The sequence below is a fragment of the Fukomys damarensis genome, unplaced genomic scaffold, assembly GCF_012274545.1.
Source record: "Fukomys damarensis isolate Sample0158 unplaced genomic scaffold, DMR_v1.0_HiC HiC_scaffold_12, whole genome shotgun sequence".
Classification (NCBI taxonomy): domain Eukaryota; kingdom Metazoa; phylum Chordata; class Mammalia; order Rodentia; family Bathyergidae; genus Fukomys; species Fukomys damarensis.
The window spans coordinates 297445-317613 of NW_022900924.1; the positions used below are offsets into that span (position 1 = coordinate 297445).

Genomic DNA, 20169 nt, shown 5'->3' on the forward strand with positions numbered 1-20169 from the left:
GGGCGGGGCGGGCAGTGTTTTTGGCTCAGCCGGGACAACTTCCCAAACCACGCGGGGCCGATTTAAGCTTGCGGGACCGCTGAGAGTGTGACGTCAGGGCGGGAGTGGGCGGTGGCTCCTCCTCCGCCCGGAACCCTGAAGCCGCGGGGCGGGGCGAGTGCGATGAACAGCGGAGGGCGCCGACGTCAGGGCCACGGCGAGGGGAGCTCCTCCTACTGTTTCAGCCCGGAGCTCTTGTTTCCCTGCAGGCCGGGGTAGGTCGTGTGCAATGCGAGTGCGTGCGGGTACTCTCCTCCCAGCCTCCTTTCCCGGACCCCTGCCGCGCCTGGCACCCCTCCTGGAGCAGGGAGAAGACCGCAGGCTCTGCCCGGCGCCCACAAGTGATAGAGGACGCGGGGCGCCTCAGTTTTAGCATCTGTAAAGTGGACGTAGAAGGGCTCAGAACGGCCAGTGTGATGTTGTCTGTACAGCCAGGGAAGGAAGGCCAGCCGCGATGAAAGTTAACTGCTGCTGCTTTTAGTATTACTGTTCTTTATTGAACTTATAAATTCACGCACTGAATAAATTCAGCAGCTAGACAATGATATAAAAGTAACAGGTAAATATAAACAGGAAGATTTCATATGTTTTTTGAAAAGTAAATTCTTTTTAATTATTTTTAGTAATGATGCATTTTAGGTATACAATATAATGACATTCATCTTTGGAAATTTGTACCTTTACATAATCTATCTTGGTTCTTATTTTTCCCCATACCCCTGCCCTCCCTTCAAGCCCTCCACCCCTCCCTATTTACAAAGTCTTTATTTCTATTTTTTCATTTTCTCATTCCATGTCCTTCCCCTCTTCTCCCCCTCCCCTCTCCCTTTTTCCTTTGTCCCTTTTCATCCTATTCCACATCTGTTGTACCTTTTAGGCCTTATTTACACTTTCAATTTCTCACACCAAAGAAATTATTCAGTATTTGCCTGTTTGTCCTGTTTATTTCACTTGAGTATCACCTCACTGTGCATCCATTTAGCTATAAATGTCTCTAATTTCTCATTCTTTATGGCTGAGTAGTACTCCATTTTATTTTAAGACCCCACATCTTTATCCAGTCTCCAGTTGATGGGCAATTGGGTTGTTTCCAAGTTTTAGCTATTTCAAACTGCCACTATAAACATGGGTGCACACATATCACTGTGGTGTAATTCTTCCAATTCTTTTGGGAAGATACCCAGCAGGGGAATAGCTAGGTCAAATGGGACTTCTAATCCTAATTCTTTGAGATATCTCCATACTGATTTCCACCGTGGTTGCACCAATCTGCTTTCCCACCAACAATGGAGAAGGGTTCCTATCTCCCCACAACCCTGCCAGCATTTGTTATGGGTTCATTTCTTGATAGCAGCCATTCTTTCTGGGGTGAGGTGGAATCTCAGGGTTGTTTTCATCTGCATCCCTTGAATGACCAGCGGTGTTGAATATTTTTTCATACATTTATTTGCTGCTGTTACTTCTTTGAGAAGTATCTGTTCATTTTAGATGCCCATTTGTTAATTGGGTCTTTATATTTGAGGAGGTCTGATTTTTTTTTAGTTCTTTATATATTTTAGATAGTAGACCTTTGTTTGAGGAACAGCTGATAAAAGTTTTTTCCAACAAGGTAGGTTGTCTCAGCTCTGTCGGTGGTTTCTCTGGCAGTGCAAAAGCTTTTTTTTTTTTTTGGTACCGGCATTGAACTAGGGTCCTTGCGCTTGGCAAAGCAGGCCACCAAACCACTGAGCTAAATCCCCACCCCTAAAAGCTTTTTAATAGGATGACATCCCAGTTGTTGATTCTCTTTGCTAGTTCCTGTGCTACTGAGGATTTGTTCATAAAGTCCTTTCCTATGCCAGTATCTTCAAAAGTTCTACCTAACCTCTCTTCCAGCCATTTTAGTGTTTCTGCTTTAATATTTAAATCTTTAATCCATTTTGATTTTAGTTTTGTGCATGGTGGGAGATATAGGTCTAGTTTTAATCTTTGGCAAGTGGAAAACCAGTTTTTCCAGCACCATTTATCTAAAGAGGCTATCTTTCCTCCAGTGAGGCTGTTTGGCTCCTTTGTCAAAGATGAGGTGGCTGAGTGTGTCTGGAGTTGTTTCTGCGTCTTCTGTTCCACTGGTCCTCAGGTCTGTTTCTTTGCCAGTACCATGCTGTTTTTATCACAGTAGCTTTGCAGTACAGTTTCAAGTTGGGCGTTGTGATACCTACTACCTTGTCTTTGTTGTCTAGAATTGATTTTGCTATTCTAGGTCTGTTCTTGTTCCAAATGAATTTTTGGATTGTTTTGTCAAGGTCCGTGAAGTATGCTGTTGGAATTTCAATTGGGACTGCCTTGAATATGTACAGCAGTTTTGGAAGTGTGGCCATTTTCACTATGTCAGTTCTTCCTACCTAGGAGCAAGGGATGTCTTTCCATTTTCTCATATCCTCTTTGACCTCTTTTTTTGAGAATGTTGTAGTTTTCAGAGTAGAGGTCTTTGATTTCATTCATTACATGGATTCCTAGTTATTTTAATTTTTTGGATGCTATTGTGAAAGGAATTGTTTGCCCCATTTCTCTGTCAGTGAGTCTGTTGTTCCTACACAGGAAAGCTGTTGATTTTTGTGTGTTGACCTTGTATCCAGCTACTTTACTGAATTTGGTTATGAAGTCTAGAAGAGTTTTGGTGGAGTTCTTGGGTCTTCTATAGAGAGTATCATGTCCTCTGCAAGTAATGACAGTTTTACTTTCATTTCCTATCTTTATTCCTTTTCTTTCTTTCTCTTGTCTAATTGGTGTGGCTAATGTTTCCAGAACTGTATTGAACAGAAGAGGTGGTAGTGGACATCCTTGTCTCATGCCTGATTTTAGTGTGAAGGATGTTTTTTTAAAGCGAGAATGTAGTGCTTTACCATTTACAAATCTTCATGTGCATTCTCATTTACCCCTCACAACAACTCTGTGAGGTAGGCAGCATGGTTGTTTTTTCTCCTTTAACAGATGAGGAGAGTAAATCTCAGAGTGGTTAACTCATGTGCCCGAAGTTCTACAGTTAGTAAATAATTTGTATTAGTGTCAGCCTTTGGCCTAAAAATTCAGCACCCAGCCTCCCCTCATATATGCCCCACCTACTTCACAGGGATAATGAAGATAAAATGAATTCAAGGCTACAAACATACTATGAGGGGGGAAAGAACTGTGATTATGCCCATAAACTGTAATTGTCCATGATGCATGCTCATTCCCTTTTCACCCCAACTTGTGCATGAACCCAGAAAGTTATATCACTTCTGCCTGTTAAATAAGCAACAGGGTAAGGCAGGGTAATGGTATGATCCTGTTTAAAGTTATGTAAATTACAAGCAGGGTATCTGCATTATTAAGGAAAATGAACAACACACAAAGGCTAATGAGCAACTAGGACCCGCCAAAGTACATAGCAAAGCAAGGCAACGTTATCAGATAGGGCATGGCGGCATAGAAGAAAAAGTGGTGTCAGGGTTCGAACTAAGGCAAAGTGGTGTCAGGGTTCGAACTAAGGCAAAGTGGTGATCGAGAAGAGTTACTTGTTCTGCATTATAGAAACGAGCAGAACATTCACAGGAACCCGTGCAAAAGCATCGTGTGTCGCACAGATTTCTTCAGTTGCCTACAGGGAATATAAACACTCATCCTCATGTAACACGATTGTACCTGTGCTCATATCCTGAGCTAAATCAAGGAACAGTTCCATGCTAAACCTCCTTGGGTAGATACAACCAGTACTATCACTTCTAATCAGACTAATAAATAGAACACGTTTTAATGAATTGAATGGCCGTTTAGGTTTCCTTCGGGGTTTACTTTGGATTCTCCTGCTTTAAGCCCTAAAGAAAGTTAATATTGCGTTTTTATTGGCGATTCTAAGTACAAGTGTTTATAACATTTAAAGTGTGATGGGTGAATTTAACACATTACAAGTTTTATAGCATCTGTTCTGAAAGGATTATATACTATACAAACAAATTTTCAGTGTCTTTTCAACTGAGAAGACTCCTATTCAGCATGCTGCCTCTCCTGAGGTGGTTCATTCGGAGCAAACTTTGCTTTCAGTTTTTTGTTTGTTTGTTTGTTTGTTTGTTTTCTTCTACAGTGGCTTCATATTTCTCTTTCCTTTCTGTCAATTCTAGGCAAATCAGCTCAATTTCTGGGGTAGCATCTCCTAAGTGACGCTTTAAAAAATCCGAAGCACTATTAGGTTTCTCTAGTTCTTCATATAAGCCTACCAGCACCTTGGTCAGCCTGTCCAACACCCTAGTCTTCTACAAGTACCTCCAGGACTGCTTGCGCTTATGGTCGGTGGCTTTGTAATGGGCCATAGCGACAGGGGCACAGGCATAGCTGGTGCCAGAGACCATGGCTGGAGGGCTCAGAGCAGCACTGCCATATTTCAGTTTTTGACCACTTAGTATGATACTGGCTGTTGGTTTTTCAAAGATGACTTTTATCAGGTTGAGATAGAGACCATCTATTCCACGTTTCTGTAAGGTTTTTTATTATGAATGCATGTTGGATTTTATCAAAACATTTTTTTCTGTTGAGATGACCATATAGTTTTTGTCCTTGGTTATATTAATATAATGTATTACATTTATTGATTTGCTTATGACGAACCCCGCTTGGTCAGGGTGTATGATCTTGATGATCTTCTTCAATCTGTTTGCCAGTATCTTATTAAGGATTTTTGCATCTACATTAGTGAGATGGGCCTATAGTTCTTGTTTTCGGTAGGGTCTTTCTCTGCTTTGGGGATCAAGGTGATGTTGGCTTCCAGGAATGAATTTGGGATTAATGCTTCCCTTTGAGTTTCATTGAAGAGTTTAAACAGTAGTAGTAATAGTTCTTCTCTAAATGTCTTGTAGAATTCAGCAGTGAATGCATCAGGGCCTGGGCTTTTCTTAGTTGGTAAGTTTTAAATACATTTTCAATTTCATGGTGTGATATTGGGTTGCTTAGAATTTTTAGGTCTTTGTTCAACTTTGGTAATTCATTTGTGTCTAAGAATCTGTTCTGCGCTTTCCATCTTATTGGAGTATAGGTTCTCTAAGTAGGTATTGATGATCCTCTGGATTTTTGCTGGGTGGTCCTTTGTAATTTGACCCTTTTCATTCCTAATTGCATGGATTTGGGCCTTTTCTTTCCTTCTTTGATGAGGTTAGCTAATGGTTTGTCAATTTTGTTTATTATTTCAAAGAACCAATTCTTTACTTCATTGATTTGTTTGTATCATTCTCTTAGTCTCCATTGTGTTGATTTCTGCTCTGATCTTTATAATTTCCTTCCTTGTATGAACTTTAGGTTTGTCCTGCTCTTTTCTAGAAGCTTGAGGTTCGGCAGCAGGTTGTTTAATTGCTCTCTGTTTTCCTAATATGAATATTCACTGATATGAATCTCCCTCATTAGACTGCTCTCATTGTGGCCCATAGATTCCCATATGTTGTATTGACTGCGTCTTTTAATTGTAGAAACTGTGTGATTTATTCTTTTTGTTTGTTTGTTTGTTTTATTTTGTTTTGAGCTGGGAATTGAACTCAGGTCCTTGCACTTGCAAGGCAGGCCACCGAACCGCTGAGCTAAATCCCTGGCCCTGATTTATTGTTTAATATCCATTGTGACCCTTTGGTTATTCAGAAATGTGTTGTTCAATTTCCATGAGTTTATAAAAAGTTTGTGGTTTCTTTTGCTATTGATCTCCAGTTTCATCACACTAATATCTGATAATATGCGAGGGATAACTTCAATTCCTTTGCACTTAAACATGTTCTATGAGCAAGTGTGTGCTCTATTTTGGAGAATGACCTGTGTGCTGCTGAAAAGAATGTGTATTCTGATTGTGTGGGGTAGAACACTCTGTAAACATCTGTTAAGTTCATTTGTTCAAGTTTGACTGAGTTCTAGTATTTCATTGTTTATTTTCTGTCTAGTTGATCTATTTATTTGTGACAATGGGGTATTGAGGTCCCCCACTACTATTGTTTTAGTGCTTATTTGATTTTTCATGTCCATTAATATTTATTTTATATAGTTGGGTAAACTAGTGTTTAGTGCATATATATTATGACTCATCTCTTCCTCTTGGATTGTTCACTTTACAAAGATTTTCTATATTATTTTGTATTACAGCTTTGTAATCATTTTAAATGAATTTTTGGGGTTGTGGAAGGAATCATCTGAATTTCCATTATTTCTTATGGGTAAATTTGCTTTGATATATAAGTACTTTGGATTACAAGCATGTTTACAGAAGGAAGTGTGTTCGCAAACCAAGGTTTTACTGTAATTGTTTTCTAAATGTGGAAGTAGAAAGCAGTAATATCTACATATTTCTCATGTGATATATAATGTAAAATATAACTAATGTATGTTAATAATGGTATGAGTACATATGTGATTTCCTAAAACCTTGTATCATCAGGAAAACACCCAAAATTTATTCTCACTAGCAAGTATCTTTTTATTACGGCATTGGAAAACTAATTTAAGATTAACAATCAGTTTATATTGGGGCTTTTGAGGTTCTGTATAACTGTTTGACAGAATGCCATGTCTTAACCAGTAGACTGCAAGTGTATACTCATTAAAAAATTTTGGGTCCAGGCATGATGGTGCACATCTATAATCCCAGCACTCTGCGAAGCTGGGGCAGGAGAATCACAGATTCCAACTCAGTTCGGGCAATTTAGGGAGCTCCTGTCTCAAAATTTGAAAAATTTTTAAAAAAGGGCTATAGATGTAGTTCAGCCTGAAGGTCCTGGGTTCATTCCCAGTACTGCAAAAAACAGACAAACAAAAAACTGGAGTGTCTTGCACATACCATTTAGTGACCTGTTTAACGTACTTTAGATTTTTTTACAGACACACACACACACACACACACACACCCTCCTATATCCTTGAAACTGATCATGAGTGATACATACAATAAGAATTTCTATAAACCCACAAACATTCTTTTCATTTAAGAAAATTGGCATTTGTTTCTCTAGTTGATGAATGATGTAATAACTGCTTTTTTTTCTTTTTATTGAGTTTATTGGTACAACCTAGGTATACAATACAGTTACATTCATCATTGGGATCCTGTACCTTTACATAATAGGTCTTGATTCTCATTTTTTCCCCTTGTCCCTACCCTCCCTTCACCCCCTCCTCCCCTCCCCATTTACAAACACTTTATTTCCATTTTTTCAATTTCTCATATTTTTTCTTCTCCCTTATTACCTTTCCCCCACCCTTCCCACTTTCCCTACACCTTTAGCCCTTTACTTCCTATTTCACATTATTAATTATCTCATTAGGATCCTGTGTACTATTATAGGTTTTCACACCAGAGAAACTATTCAGTATTTCAGTTAAAGAAATCTCTGTATGAACATTAAAAATAGGGAATCCTAAAATAAAACTGAAAAGGAAAGTAAAAGAGAAAAGGCAATGATGTAACATTAAAATAATCCTTAATTCTGGAGATGAAAATGGTCCCTGAACATATTTAAATTGCTTCTTGCTCTTGTAGTCTTATCTTATTCCTTTTTTCATTATTTAGAGAATACTTTATTAGTTTCTGTAATCAAACCCATGCAGATATGACCTTACATATTAAGGGCTATTGATTTTTGAATGTTCGCTTTGTATCCAGCTTTGTTACTGAATTTGGTTTTAAATCTAGAAGTCTTTTGGTGGAATTTTTGGGGTCTTCTGTGTAGAGTACCATGTCATCTGCAAATAATGATAATTTAACTTCTTCCTTTCCTTTTCCTTTTATTTCTTTCTCTTGTCTAATTGTTCTGGCTAATGTTTCCAGAACTATATTGAACAGGAGAGGGAATGGTGGACATCCTCGTTTTATTCCTGATTTTAGAGTGAATGCTTTTAGTTTTTAACCATTTAGTATGACCTTGGCTGTTAGTTTGTCATAAATGGCTTCTATCAGATTGAGATAAAGACCATCTATTTGTAATCGTGTTTTTAAGGAGAGCTGTGCTTGCTCCACTCTTGCTTGGCCTTGAGGATTATAGGGAATGCCTGTAAGATGTTTAATGTGCCAGAGTTGAAAAAAGGGTAAAGCTTTACTAATATTTAAAGGGCCATTGCCGGGTGTGGTGGTGCACGCCTGTAATCCCAGCACTCTGGAGGCTGAGGCGGGAGGATCGCTGTGAGTTCGAGACCATCCTGGGCTACATAGCGAGTTCCAGGTCAGTCTCAACTACACAATGAGACCCTGTCTCAAAAAACCAACATAATAAATAAATAAAGGGCCATTATCTGTCTTGATTGTATGTGGGACTGCCATAGCAGCAAAAGCAGATAAACAATGTTACATATGTCCGCTTTCTTGTCCATATGGAAGGCAGCATGGATCATATGGGAGCAAGCATCTATAGATACATGGGCGTATGGATATGAGTAACATCCATTTGCCAAATTTCATTTTGTTTTAGGCGTCGGGGGTTACATCCCTCAGCAGGAATGGGACTAGGAGGGTGTTGACAAGAGGGACAGGACAAGGCAATCTTTCTAGTTTGTGAATGGGGCAATTGAAATTCTTTGGTTAAGGCTCTACTGCTTTTGATGGTGATATGAGTGGGAATGCCTTGCCAAATCAAAAGAAGTAACACAAACACCAAGGAATCAGCCTATCATTACCATACCCTGGTAATCCCGGTAAGTTAGGGTGGGATCTGATATGTCTGATACAGAAAGGAGGAGAGTGATTTTGGATCACCTGATGCAATCTAAAGAACAGATAAGGGAGGGTCTGAAATAGCTTTCATCGTGGCACTTTCTAGCCGCTGGGTAAGAAGTACAACATAGCCTGAATCACTAACGATATTTACAGGGCTTGGCTTAGTAAACCCTATAATATATGAAATAGCAGTTATTTTTGATCTTTGGGCCAAGAGTCCAGGGGTTTAAATAATGTGTTGAAAATCTTTACCCTAGAGAGCTGCCTTTCCTTTCGAGGAACCATCTGTAAAATAGGTCTATGTATCAGAAGTGGGGTTTGGGTGGGCATGTAATCTGAGGTATTATACAAGAATGTTTTAGAAAAGCTTAAAAGAGGGCTGGGGATTTAGCTCAGTACAGCCATGCCTGCCTTGCAAGTATAAGGTCCTGAGTTTGTTCTCCAGTACTGAAAAAAAAAAAGGAAAGTCTTAAAAGGGCACTAGGAAAACAATTTAAAAGATAGAGTAGCTAGGAAAATGATTGTCAGTTTGCCCTAAAAAGTCAGTGAAAGCAATCTGCCAATAAACAGCTTATTGCAATAAAATTGAATATTGAGACAATTCTATGGGTAGTAATCTGAGAAGGATCATTGTCAAATAATCAGCAGCAAGTTCTCCCAGGCATGTCTACTCTTGCCATTTGTTCAGTATATAACTATAAAGTTTTACTATCTGATTAGGAAGGTATAGCCATTTGATGGGAAACAATTGAGAGCGATAAAATTGCCCTACGAACCTGGTGGGAGAATGAGGATTATCCAAAGCACTGAGAATAAGAGGCTGGTGATCAGTAACCTGATACACTTGTGGTTCCTGGAACATTCTTTTTACCAACCGTAATTCTTCGTGTGCCTCAGGAGTTAACTGCTGAAGGGAATTAAACTGAGGTGTTTTAATTAATACTTGGCAACACCTAATTTGGGCCGAATCCAATTAGAATCTCCCAATGATTTTTGAAAAGCCTTAAAAAGCAGTGAACAATCCTGTCTTATTTTTATGTTTTGAATTCTCACTGTCGGTTCTGTGAGTGAAGGTCCTAGGTGGAGATAAGGGCTAGAGGTCTGTGCGCTGTCAGGAGCTATGCACAGGCTGTGACTTTTAAGGTGCCTTCTTTACTGTAGCAAAAGAAACTAAAGCGAAGTATGTAGCTTTGTCCTCGTTGTCATGGACAGCAAAATGTCTAATGAATAATCTAAGCTCGAGGATATTTCTTTTGAGCAGATTGTACAATTTATTTATAAAATGCTGACAAGGGGTGGGACTGTTTATCACCCCCTGTGCACTGTGCACTGATGTCTGCTCTAGGTTCCTTCAGCTTAACTGAGTGCAGAGAAAGGGAAACACTGGTAATCATGTGGATGTAAGGGAATTGGGAAGAATCAGTCTTTAAGGTCAATAACAGTTGAAGGCCACTTTCGAGGAACAGCTGCAGGAGATGGGAGGTCAGCTGTAAATGCTACACATAAGCATTTATTAATCTTACATCTTGCAATATCTCCACTTTATTGATTTTTTCTTTTAAATTGAATTTATTGGCATGTTCTAGGTAGACAGTACAGCTACATTCATTACTGGGATCTCGTACCTTTACATGCCAGGTCTTGGTTCTCATTTTTTCCCCTTGTCCCCACCCTCCCTTCACCCCCTCCTCCCCTCCCCACTTACAAACACTTTAATTCCATTTTTACATTTTCTCATATTTTTTTCCTTTTCCCTTATTCCCCTTTCCCTATCCTTCTCACTGTCCCTACACCTTTGGTCCTTTTCTTCCTATTTCACGTTGCTAATTGTCCCGTTAGGATCTTGAGTACTATTTTAGTTTTTCACACCAGAGAAACTATTCAGTATTTGCATATGTGTGACTTATATATTTCACTTAGGAGTATATCCTCAAAATGTACCCATTTACCTATGAATGAATCTACTTTCTCATTCTTTATGGCTGAGTAGTATTCCATTTTATTGATTTTTTTTTTTTGAGTCTCAAATACAGGAATATTCCAGACACTGGTAGGTTCCAAGTGCCTTGATCGGATTTGTTTTTGCACTAAAGAATGTGAGTGTTGGGCCAGGGATTTAGCTCAATGTTTCCGCCACCTGCCTTGCAAGCACAAGCACCTGAGTTCGATCCCCGTACCAAACAAACAAACAAAAAAACAATGTGAGCGTTTTAGCTTCTCTGTATTTAGGGGCCAGTGATCCACCCAGACTGGGATCTGTTTTCCATTGAAGTGGCAAAGCTTCCCTGAGGCGAGAAGCAACAATGACCCCTATCAAAAAGGGAGCTGATAAACTACTCTGCAAGGTCTCATCTAATCTAGTTGTACGTATTTTTTTCCTAAACCCAAACCTGGTTCATATCCCATCTTTTTCATAATTTGTTTTGCCACATTAATAGGTTCACTGGTTAGCATAATTCTCCATTCCTCTGAGATCTCTTCCACATAAATTTATCAGTATGGGAGCCACATAAGGTTGAAAGGGCCCAGCTTGATTTTCCAGCCCTGAGTACGGTAGGGGAGTTTTACTTTGCAGCTCTTACTGAGGTGAACCAAGTCCCACTGAGGACGTGGCCACAACCTTTGTGTGCCCGAGGGGAGGCCATTGTTCAACCTCCATGACAAACACTTTGGTTCCTGTATCTAGCAATCCTTCAAAGTATTTGCCCTTTATATTCCTGATTCTGGGTAAAATAAATTTCTTTGCTTGGGGTACTACCAAAGCTCCTTTCTTTGCTGCTTCCTATATTGTATCAAGGGGAACCCTACCATAAGAAGAAGTATCAATTGAGCAACATCTTCAGCAGGCTTGAAAACTCAGACGTCAAAGAAGGAGCCACAGCTCGGATTTCTCCTTCGTCATCAGAATCAATCCCACAGTGCATCACGGTTGTATCTTGCAAATTTAGTCTACTTTTACCCATAATTAATCCAACAGTACCCTCAGGGAGTGGTCCCCAGGTTCCTGTGGGTATATTCACAGGCTTATCTCCCCCCAAAGCATTACTCTCTCTCTCTCTCTTTCTGGGCTGCAGGGAGAGCTAATCCTGCACTGCCTGGAGTCCCGAGTGGAGCAGCGTTTCACCTGGAACCAGGGTGGATTGCTGCTCATTTCCTGTTCTGCAAAGGCCTCTGTTGTTTGAAGGGCCCGATTCCCATTTCCTATGGTGGGAATGTAACATCATTCTTATGATGTTTAGGATGGCAATTCTTTGCCCAGTTAGTTCCCTTTTCACACTAACGGCGAAGACCCAGGGTTGGTCACGTATCTCCCCCTGTGGGGGGTGGAACTGTGGCTCCTGATTTAGCTAGAGTGTCACACTGCTTATGAATGTGCCCTGTTTTTCCACTGTGAAAACACTGGGTGTTATTGGGTTTTGTCTCCTTTGTAAGACTTAACATGGCCTGAGCTAGCACAGAGCTCTTATAAGATCTTGTTCTTATGTCTTGGCAAGCTCTAATATAATTTCCAAGATATTCTGTAGCCCTAATGGCCCCAAGGGCCTGTTTACAATTCTTATTTGCATTTTCAAAAGCCAAATGCAGTACTATTATTTCAGCTGCCTGAGCATGGGGTCTCTGTCTATGGACTTCTCCCTGCAGTCTAGCAAGGAACTGAGTTGTAAGGCTCTCCGGAGCTCTGCAAAATATGTAGAACGGACTACCGTGGAGAGCCCTCCTCAGGGACAGCGGTCCGTGCCGTCCCATTGACAAGCTTTTCTGGTCATCTGTCTCATCAGGAGAAGCCATCTGCTGTGCAGGATCTGCGCGAGGTCCTGTTCCCAATAACAAATCCTCAGTGACACTTGACTCGGCCTTCCGGTCCCTTCATTTTTGCTACCTGTCCTGTTGCAAGTCCTTGTAATTACACATTAAAATGAAGATATTGGCTTGGTAATAAGCAGGAATTGGCAAGATGTTTAATGTCCTGTGGGGCCATACACAGAGCCCCCAAAATGGAGTCCAGGACCCCAGTGTGAAAGGCCCCTGCACCCCGTTATTCACCGTGCTCTGTTTTAATTCCTTCGATGCCTGATACTCTGTTTCCTGATGTGCGTGTGTCACCTGCTGAGGATCATCAGGGTCCAGTCTGACCACGACAGGGAAGTAGCAAGGCCCAATCACAGCCTCTGCCATAGCAGCTCCCCTCATGAGCTCTTGATATTTACACAAGCCAGGGTGGCCTCCACCAGCCTCCAGGACTTTGGGAACTGTGGGCCTCGAAAGGGGTTCTTCATCTGTGTACAGTCTTTTCCCTTCTTTCACCAGAGGGGGAGCAGTGGCGATAGTGGCAGCTGTAGCCTTACGTAAAGGCTCTGATACTGATTTTATCAGGCTCCACGTTGAGAAGTTTCTGGGGCAGTTCATTCACCCCTTGCGTGGGCTCTCCTTACATTTTCTCCCAGTCTATCCCAATTCTCTGTATCCTTTTTGATAATATCCTGCAGGATTTTTTTTTTTTTTTTGTACTGGGGATCGAACTCAGAACCTTGTGCTTGTGAGGCAGGCAGCGGAACTACTGAGCTAAATCCCCGGCCCTCCTGCAGCATTTTAAAAGAGAACGAGCTCTACTCTGAGTCCCGACCTGTTTCACTAACACACACAACAGGCGTCCGTACCTCCGCTGCTTCATTGACAGATTCTGCCCCACGATCTCGGTTGAGCAAAGCCGTCCTGAGGCACAGTGACTGACCTTCACTGTTTCTGACAGCTGACTTCCACATCTGCGCCGCGGAGTTCCCCAACGTCATCTGTTTCTGATTCTTTCCCACCGCATTGCTTCGTCCCTCCCAGCTCTCAGTCCCCACTCCAGGGTGCCCGTCACTGAGGGGAACAGCAAGGAATAAAAGAGACAGAGAGAATTTTCAGGATCTAAAGGGGGCCCGGAAGGAGACCTGCCTCTCGTGGACAGACGCAAACGGAGCTCTGCAGTCGGCCCACTTTTATTAGCCAGGGAGAAGTGCAGAGGGAGGGGCCGCACACATTGCATGGACAGCAGCTATAGAGAGGGTGGATAAGGATTAAATTAACAAAGAGTCAGACTTGCTGTACACGCGAATCCCTCACCTTGACACCTGTCCTCAGCAGATGCGCTCCTGCCTCAGGACGCCAGGGTATCAGCATTCTGCCCACAGCCAGGGGGCGTGAAGCCTTCCACACGTCCCCGTTCCCAAGGCACTGACACCGACACCCCAGACTGCAGACCGCGAGATCCGAGTTCTGCAGCCTAGACTCCAACCGTAAATGGCTGTGAGGTGGTACTGAGGATAGCCCGACAGAAGTGTGGTTCTTCGACCACCGTGTTCCACCTCTTCGCTAGTCAGTCGAGGTCAGCCTTCAAGGTCAGTGCAGGTGTGGCTTCCTCAAAGAGCTTCATTCACCTCTGCTTTCACTTTCATAGAAGATCTGCTTATATTGCGAAGGACATAGCAACTTAGTACCTCTGGCGTGGATAACATTTACTTCTCATAATAAAGTGATTGTGATTGTCCAATAACTGAACAGTATTATTTTTTAATTCTACTTAAAATTTAGGCCACCTGCTGTGGTGCACACTTGTAATCCCAGCACTCAGGAGGCTGAGGTAGGAGGATCATTGTGAGTTTGAGGCCAGCCTGGGATACATAACAAGAGCATATCTCAGACAAACAAACAAACAAACAGAGCAATTCCTTTTCCTTAATTATAGCTTTTGGTACAATACAACATTTTTTGTTATAATTCTCATTGTTGGATGTATTTGTAACTATGCATGAAACATAATTATTAAGTGTACTCCATTGAGAGTAAGTTACAACACAAATCTCTTGACTCTGTACAGGATTGAATCTCCCCCCACTTAGCACAACAGCTTGTTCATTAGACGTGCTCCTTCCGGGAATCTTCCGGGCTTGAAAATTAGGGGAAGAAATACAGTGTAACAAATTTTAAAAGTTTGGATATTAAGGAGAAAGAAAAAACCCTGAGTATCTATGATTTCTATTACTTCATAAAACATCATTTCAGCATCTAATAGGTAGAACATAACCTCAGGAAAAAATAGCTCTTTATTTATTTGTGGTGCTGTGGATCAAACTCACGACCTTCTGTGTGCTAGGTAAATGCTCTACCATTGAGCTACACCCCTAGTTAATTTTTTAAAAAATTTACACTAATATTTTTGCTACAAAAACTTCTGGTCACCAAGAGCGTGTCCGTAATCCCAGCTCTCTGGGGAGGCTGAGGCAGGAGGATCTCAAGTTCAACCCCAGTATCAGCAGCTGAGTGACTTGGCATACCTGTATACATTTTTTTTAATAAAAAAGAACTGTGGTGTAGCTTAATGTGAAGGCCCCGGGTACAACCCTGAGAACTGTAAAACAAAACAGAAAAAATAACATAAGCTTCCGGCATTGCTTAATGGATTTGAATCTTGAATACTTTCTAGCTGCTCAACCTCGGATAAGCAGCCTCACCTCTCTGCACCTCACTGCTTCCTGTCTGGATGAGATAATTTGCTCTAAGTAGAGCACTTAGCAGGTGCCTGACTTCATAAACCACAGGAGTAGTGTCGGTGTCCTTGTTAACTGAAGACACTGGCGCCATCTAGTGACACTTAATAGTGAGGCACCCGCAGCCGACAGTAGGAAACTAACTGCCAAGTGTGAGGCAGGAGTGGGGAGAGAGACTTATCCAACGGCATTTCAGGCCTATCTCTCTGAGAATAGATTTCTTTTCTGGGATGCTACTGTCTAAGCTTTCCTCCCTAGAAGCAGAAAAGAAAATCCCACGATTTCACGAGAGGAGGTCAGGAGCAAGGAAGCAGGAAGTACCAGAGAGCGCCAGCCCATCTGATGGGGCAGCTGCTGGTTTATGTCTTACAACTCTTGTCCACAGCCAAGACCGGCTTGGAGAGTCAAGAAGTACATCCTTACTCAGGGTGAGATCACCGCGTCGGATATTACTACACAGCCCGAACAGTCACCCATGTTGTGGCATAGTCAGGAACATGTGAGTCTGTAGAGCAGAAATTCTTCCCAGTTTGAAAACTGAAACAATCAGATTTGTTGATCTGAAAGTGGAATACCCCTCCCTGTTTCCAAAGACATTGTTTCCATGTTTTTCCTTTTCACATGTTTTTCCTTTCCCTTTTTACCTTTTCTCTGCCCCTCCCACTTCCTCTTTCAGACCTTTCCTTCCTATTACACAATATCAATTATATATTTGGATCCTTATTTATACTTTTAGTTTTTCACACCAGAGAAACTATTTGGTATTTACACATCTGTGTCTTATTAATTTCAATTAAGAGTATGTCCTCAATGTGCATCCACTTACTATACATATATCTCTAGTTTCTCATTCTTTATGGCTGAGTAGTACTCTATTTTATATATTAAAAAAAAAACCCACATCTTCTCTATCCAGTCTCCAGTTGATGGGCAATTGGGCTGTTTGCAAATTTTAGCTATTACAAACTGTGCTGCTATGAACATGGAAGAGCTGTGCTATGATTCTTTTAATTCTTTAGGGAAATACCAAGCAGAGGAATAGTTGGGTCAAATGGGGCTTCTGATCCTAGTTCTTTGAGGTATCTCCATATAGATTTCCACAGTGGTCGCACCAGTCTGCACTCCCACCAACAATGGAGAAGGGTTCCTTTCTTCCCACAGCCCCCCCGCCAGCATTTGTTATTGGTTGATTTCTTGATAGCAGCCATTCTTTCTGGGGTGAGGTAGAATCTCAGTGTTGTTTTCATCTGCATCTCTTGAATGACCAGTGATGCTGAGCAGTTTTTCATATGATTATTTGCTGCTTTTACTTCTTTGAGAAATATCTGTTCATTTCAGATGGCCATTTTTGAATTGAGTCTTTATATTTGGGGGGTTCCGACTTTTTTGAATTCTTTATATATTCTAGATAATAGACCTTTGTCCGAGGAACAGCTGGTAAAAACTTTTTCCCACATTGCGAGTTGCGCCTTAGCTCTGCTGGTGACTTCTCTGGCAGTGCAGAGACTTTAAAAAGATGAGATCCCAGTTGGTCATTCTTTGTGCTAGTTCCTGTGCTACTGAGGATTTGTTCATAAAGTCCTTTCCTATGCCAATATCTTCAAGAGTTCTACCTAATGTATCTTCCAGCAAGTTTAGTGTTCTGTTTTAATATTTATATCTTTAATCCACTTGGACTTTAGTTTAGTGCATGGTGAAAGATGTGGATCTAGTTTTAATCTTGACAAGTTGAAATCCAGTTTTTCCAACACCGTTTATTAAAAAGGCTATGTCTCCAAACAATAATGCCTCCAAATATACAAAACAAATATCAAGAGACATGAAACACCAAATAAGCACTAATATAATTGTAGTGGGGGACTTCAATGCCCCATTGTCACAGATAGACAGATCATCTAGACAAAAAAATCAGCAACAAAATACTAGAACTTAACCAAGCTTTTGAACAAATGGTCCTAATAGATATCTACAGAGTGTTTCACCCCAAAAAATCAGAATATAAATTCTTTTCAGTTGTACATGGATCATTTTCCAAAACAGAACACATGCTGGCTCTTAGAACATGCTTAAGTAAATACAAAGGGAACCGAAGTTACCCCATGTACATCATCAGATTATAGTGCAATTTAACTGGAGATCAATAGCAAAAGAAACCGTAAGGACTTCACATGCACATGGAAATTGAATAACACTCTTCTGAACAACCAACAGGTTACAGCAGAAATTAAAGAAGAAATTAGACAGTTTTTACAATTTGATGGCAATGCTACTGCAACATACAGGAATCTATAGGACACAATGAAAGCTGTTATGTGGGAAATTCATAGCAGTGAATGCCCACACTAGGAAAACAGAGCAAGCTCAAATAAACAACCTAATTGTGGATCTTAAGCTCCTACAAAAAGAAGAGCAAGAGAAAGGCAAAGCTCGTACAAGGGAGAAAATTACGTGGAAACTGCATATGGCGTACATACCCAGAGCTCAGGAAAGGTGGGATGAATGAACCAGATTCTAAAGCAACAGGTAAGCAAACTGTGTCAGGAGATTCACCTGCACGGGGGCTGACTCTGGTCAATAGCCCTGCCGAAGATCAGGTCTTGTCCCACTGTAAAGACAGGGTTTCCCCTCTATGAAATTCTCTATGGATGGCCCCCTCCTCTTATTAAGGGACTAAGGGAGGACTTGAAGGAGCTTGAAAATCTCACCCCAAGGCAAGAGATGCAGGTGTCAGCTCAACTTTAGCCGCTCTACGCAAATGGGTTAAGGAACAATCAGCCCCGAGTCTGAGTGCAGATACTTACTCCTTTAAGCCAGGGGATGCTATGAGGGTAAAGGAATGGAATGTGCAGCCTCCAAAGCCCCTCTGGAGGGCCCACTCGCTATTATCCAACCGACTCTCACCGCAGCAGAGGTGGCCGAGATAGCCCCTGATTCACTGCAGCAGAGCGCAGTCAGCATGTCAGGACCGGGAGGCATCCCTAGTCCATCGGGGCCACCTGAGCTGGGGCTCTGGAAGTAGCTGGCCACGAGCACAGAGACACCGTCAGAGGACAGCAGCCCTGCTCTAGTGGCTCTGAAGGGTGACTCGCCTATGCACAGCAGAAGCTGAGGATGCCACCGACTGGTGACACGAATGGACCGCATCCCCTTTGGTGGTTGGCCCGTCCGCTATGTACTGCTGTTTCTCATCCTTAACTGTGCATGGGTCCCTTGCAGAGACCACCCACAAACTGGAAATATGGTGAAAGGTGCCTGCTAGCCCTCACCTTTCTCTTGTGGGTAGGGTGTTTTTTTGGTATGGGCTGTTTTTTCTAGAGGCCCCACTGGTGGACCTGAGGTCAACATCACGTGACCAATACATTTGCATAACCAGATCAGGCCAGAGCGTTACTTGGACTTGACACTATCACACCCATTTCTCATGCAAAGCGAACCTGTACACAGGAGGCAACCTATACTACCTGCCAACAGGGGAGTCAAAAATGTACTCGTCTCGACCCACCGTACTCCCGCAGTGAGGAGCAGTTAGAAGGAAGGGGAGAACCTGATTAATTGAACTGCGATTCCTCATTCCAACCGGCCAGTGTCAGTGCTGTCTGATGTATACGGAGCCAACAGGCAATACCCAATCAACTTAGCGGGAGCCGTGTTGGGGGTCTGTGATGGGAACAGAAAGTCACATTCAGTGATAAGTGCACGTGTGAGGAATCTTTGGTTCTGCCCGGTTTCATGCAGAAGACTGGTTTCATTGCCTTTATTGGAGTTGCGTCTTATGGTCCAACTGGAAGGACAGAAACAAAGCTGCACTCCTCCGAAAGGGATTGCCCAACTCCAGCTGTAAATCAGGGGCCTGCACCCTCGTTAATTTTACTACCTGTAACTTGCAGGATCCCATATGGAGAAAGGACCACAGGGTTGGTGGACTCATGCGTGGGTGAGGCACAGAATCTGGAGCTCTACTGTGTTTTCAAAGGATCCCTGCGGCACACATGGCCACATCTCATCAGGTCTTTCATTGTTTTCATGAGGAAGTAGAAAGTAGCCCACCTCCCATCTCAGCCATAAGAAACTTGTTTCTAGCCCCAGCAGAAACTGCAGCTCAGACTCTAAAGGTCTCTCCTTGTTACCTACAAGGGAGAACCAGCATGGGAGGTCAATGGCCATGGGAGGCTAAGGAGCTGGACCCCTGTGACCCTATGATGGAGCAGGTACCCTAGTCCTACTACCGGACTAGGCTTTAATTTAGTAGTTTGGATGCCTTGCCCAGAGGGGAGGAAGGTTCAGCGTCTCTGTTCAGAGCCTAGGCCAAAGACTTCATAATTCAGTTGCCCAGGAGATCCAATGGTGGGGGTCCTCAGATCACCTTGAATCAGATCTGTACCCCTTGTCCAACTTCTCGCATCTCTGGGAGGCGTGGGACCGTGACGGCGCAACCGCTGAATGCGGGGTCCCAGGTGGAGACTGGATTTGTGGAAAGGCAGCCTACCCCGTACTCTCCCCAGGCCAGTCAGGGTCATCTACATTTCTTCCTTCCACTTGCCAGCGGGGAATACTTGGGGCTGCAAGTGTACCAGGCCAGGGAGACTGAGCGGGACGATGCGCCCTCCAAATTGGCCACTGGAAAGATGCTGAATGGCCTCCTGAGCATAGAGTCCGGTGCTATGGCCCTGTCACTTGGGCGGAGCCTGCTGCACTCCCATTTAAATGCTAAACCGCATAATTAGATTGAAAGCTGTTGTGGAAATTATATCCAATGAAACTGCCAAAGCTTCTAACTTACTAGCCAAGCAGCAAACCAAAATGCTCATTGCTATCTCTCAAAACTGCTGGGCCTTGGATTACTCACTTACTACTTTTCTTCCTCTTCCTCTTCTTCTTCCTCTTCTTCTTCCTCTTCTTCTTCTTCCT

General features: G+C 42.3%; 1 protein-coding gene and 1 pseudogene across 2 annotated transcripts in view; one reads left to right on the forward strand and one right to left on the reverse strand.

Annotated features, from left to right (window-relative positions):
* The first annotated feature begins 51 nt into the window (after positions 1-51).
* Myo18b (myosin XVIIIB) overlaps positions 52-20169 on the forward strand; it is a 278729-nt gene continuing 258611 nt past the window's right edge. Inside the window, exon 1 of one of the 2 annotated variants that reach the window (XM_033762282.1) lies at positions 52-254. In XM_033762282.1, the coding sequence (XP_033618173.1) occupies positions 163-254 (92 nt within the window). In that variant the 5' untranslated portion in view covers positions 52-162. Of the gene's footprint in view, positions 255-15581; positions 15690-20169 lie in introns of those variants that run through there. The other variant, XM_010603683.3, reaches the window with a different exon arrangement.
* LOC104848008 lies at positions 4045-4421 on the reverse strand (annotated as a pseudogene).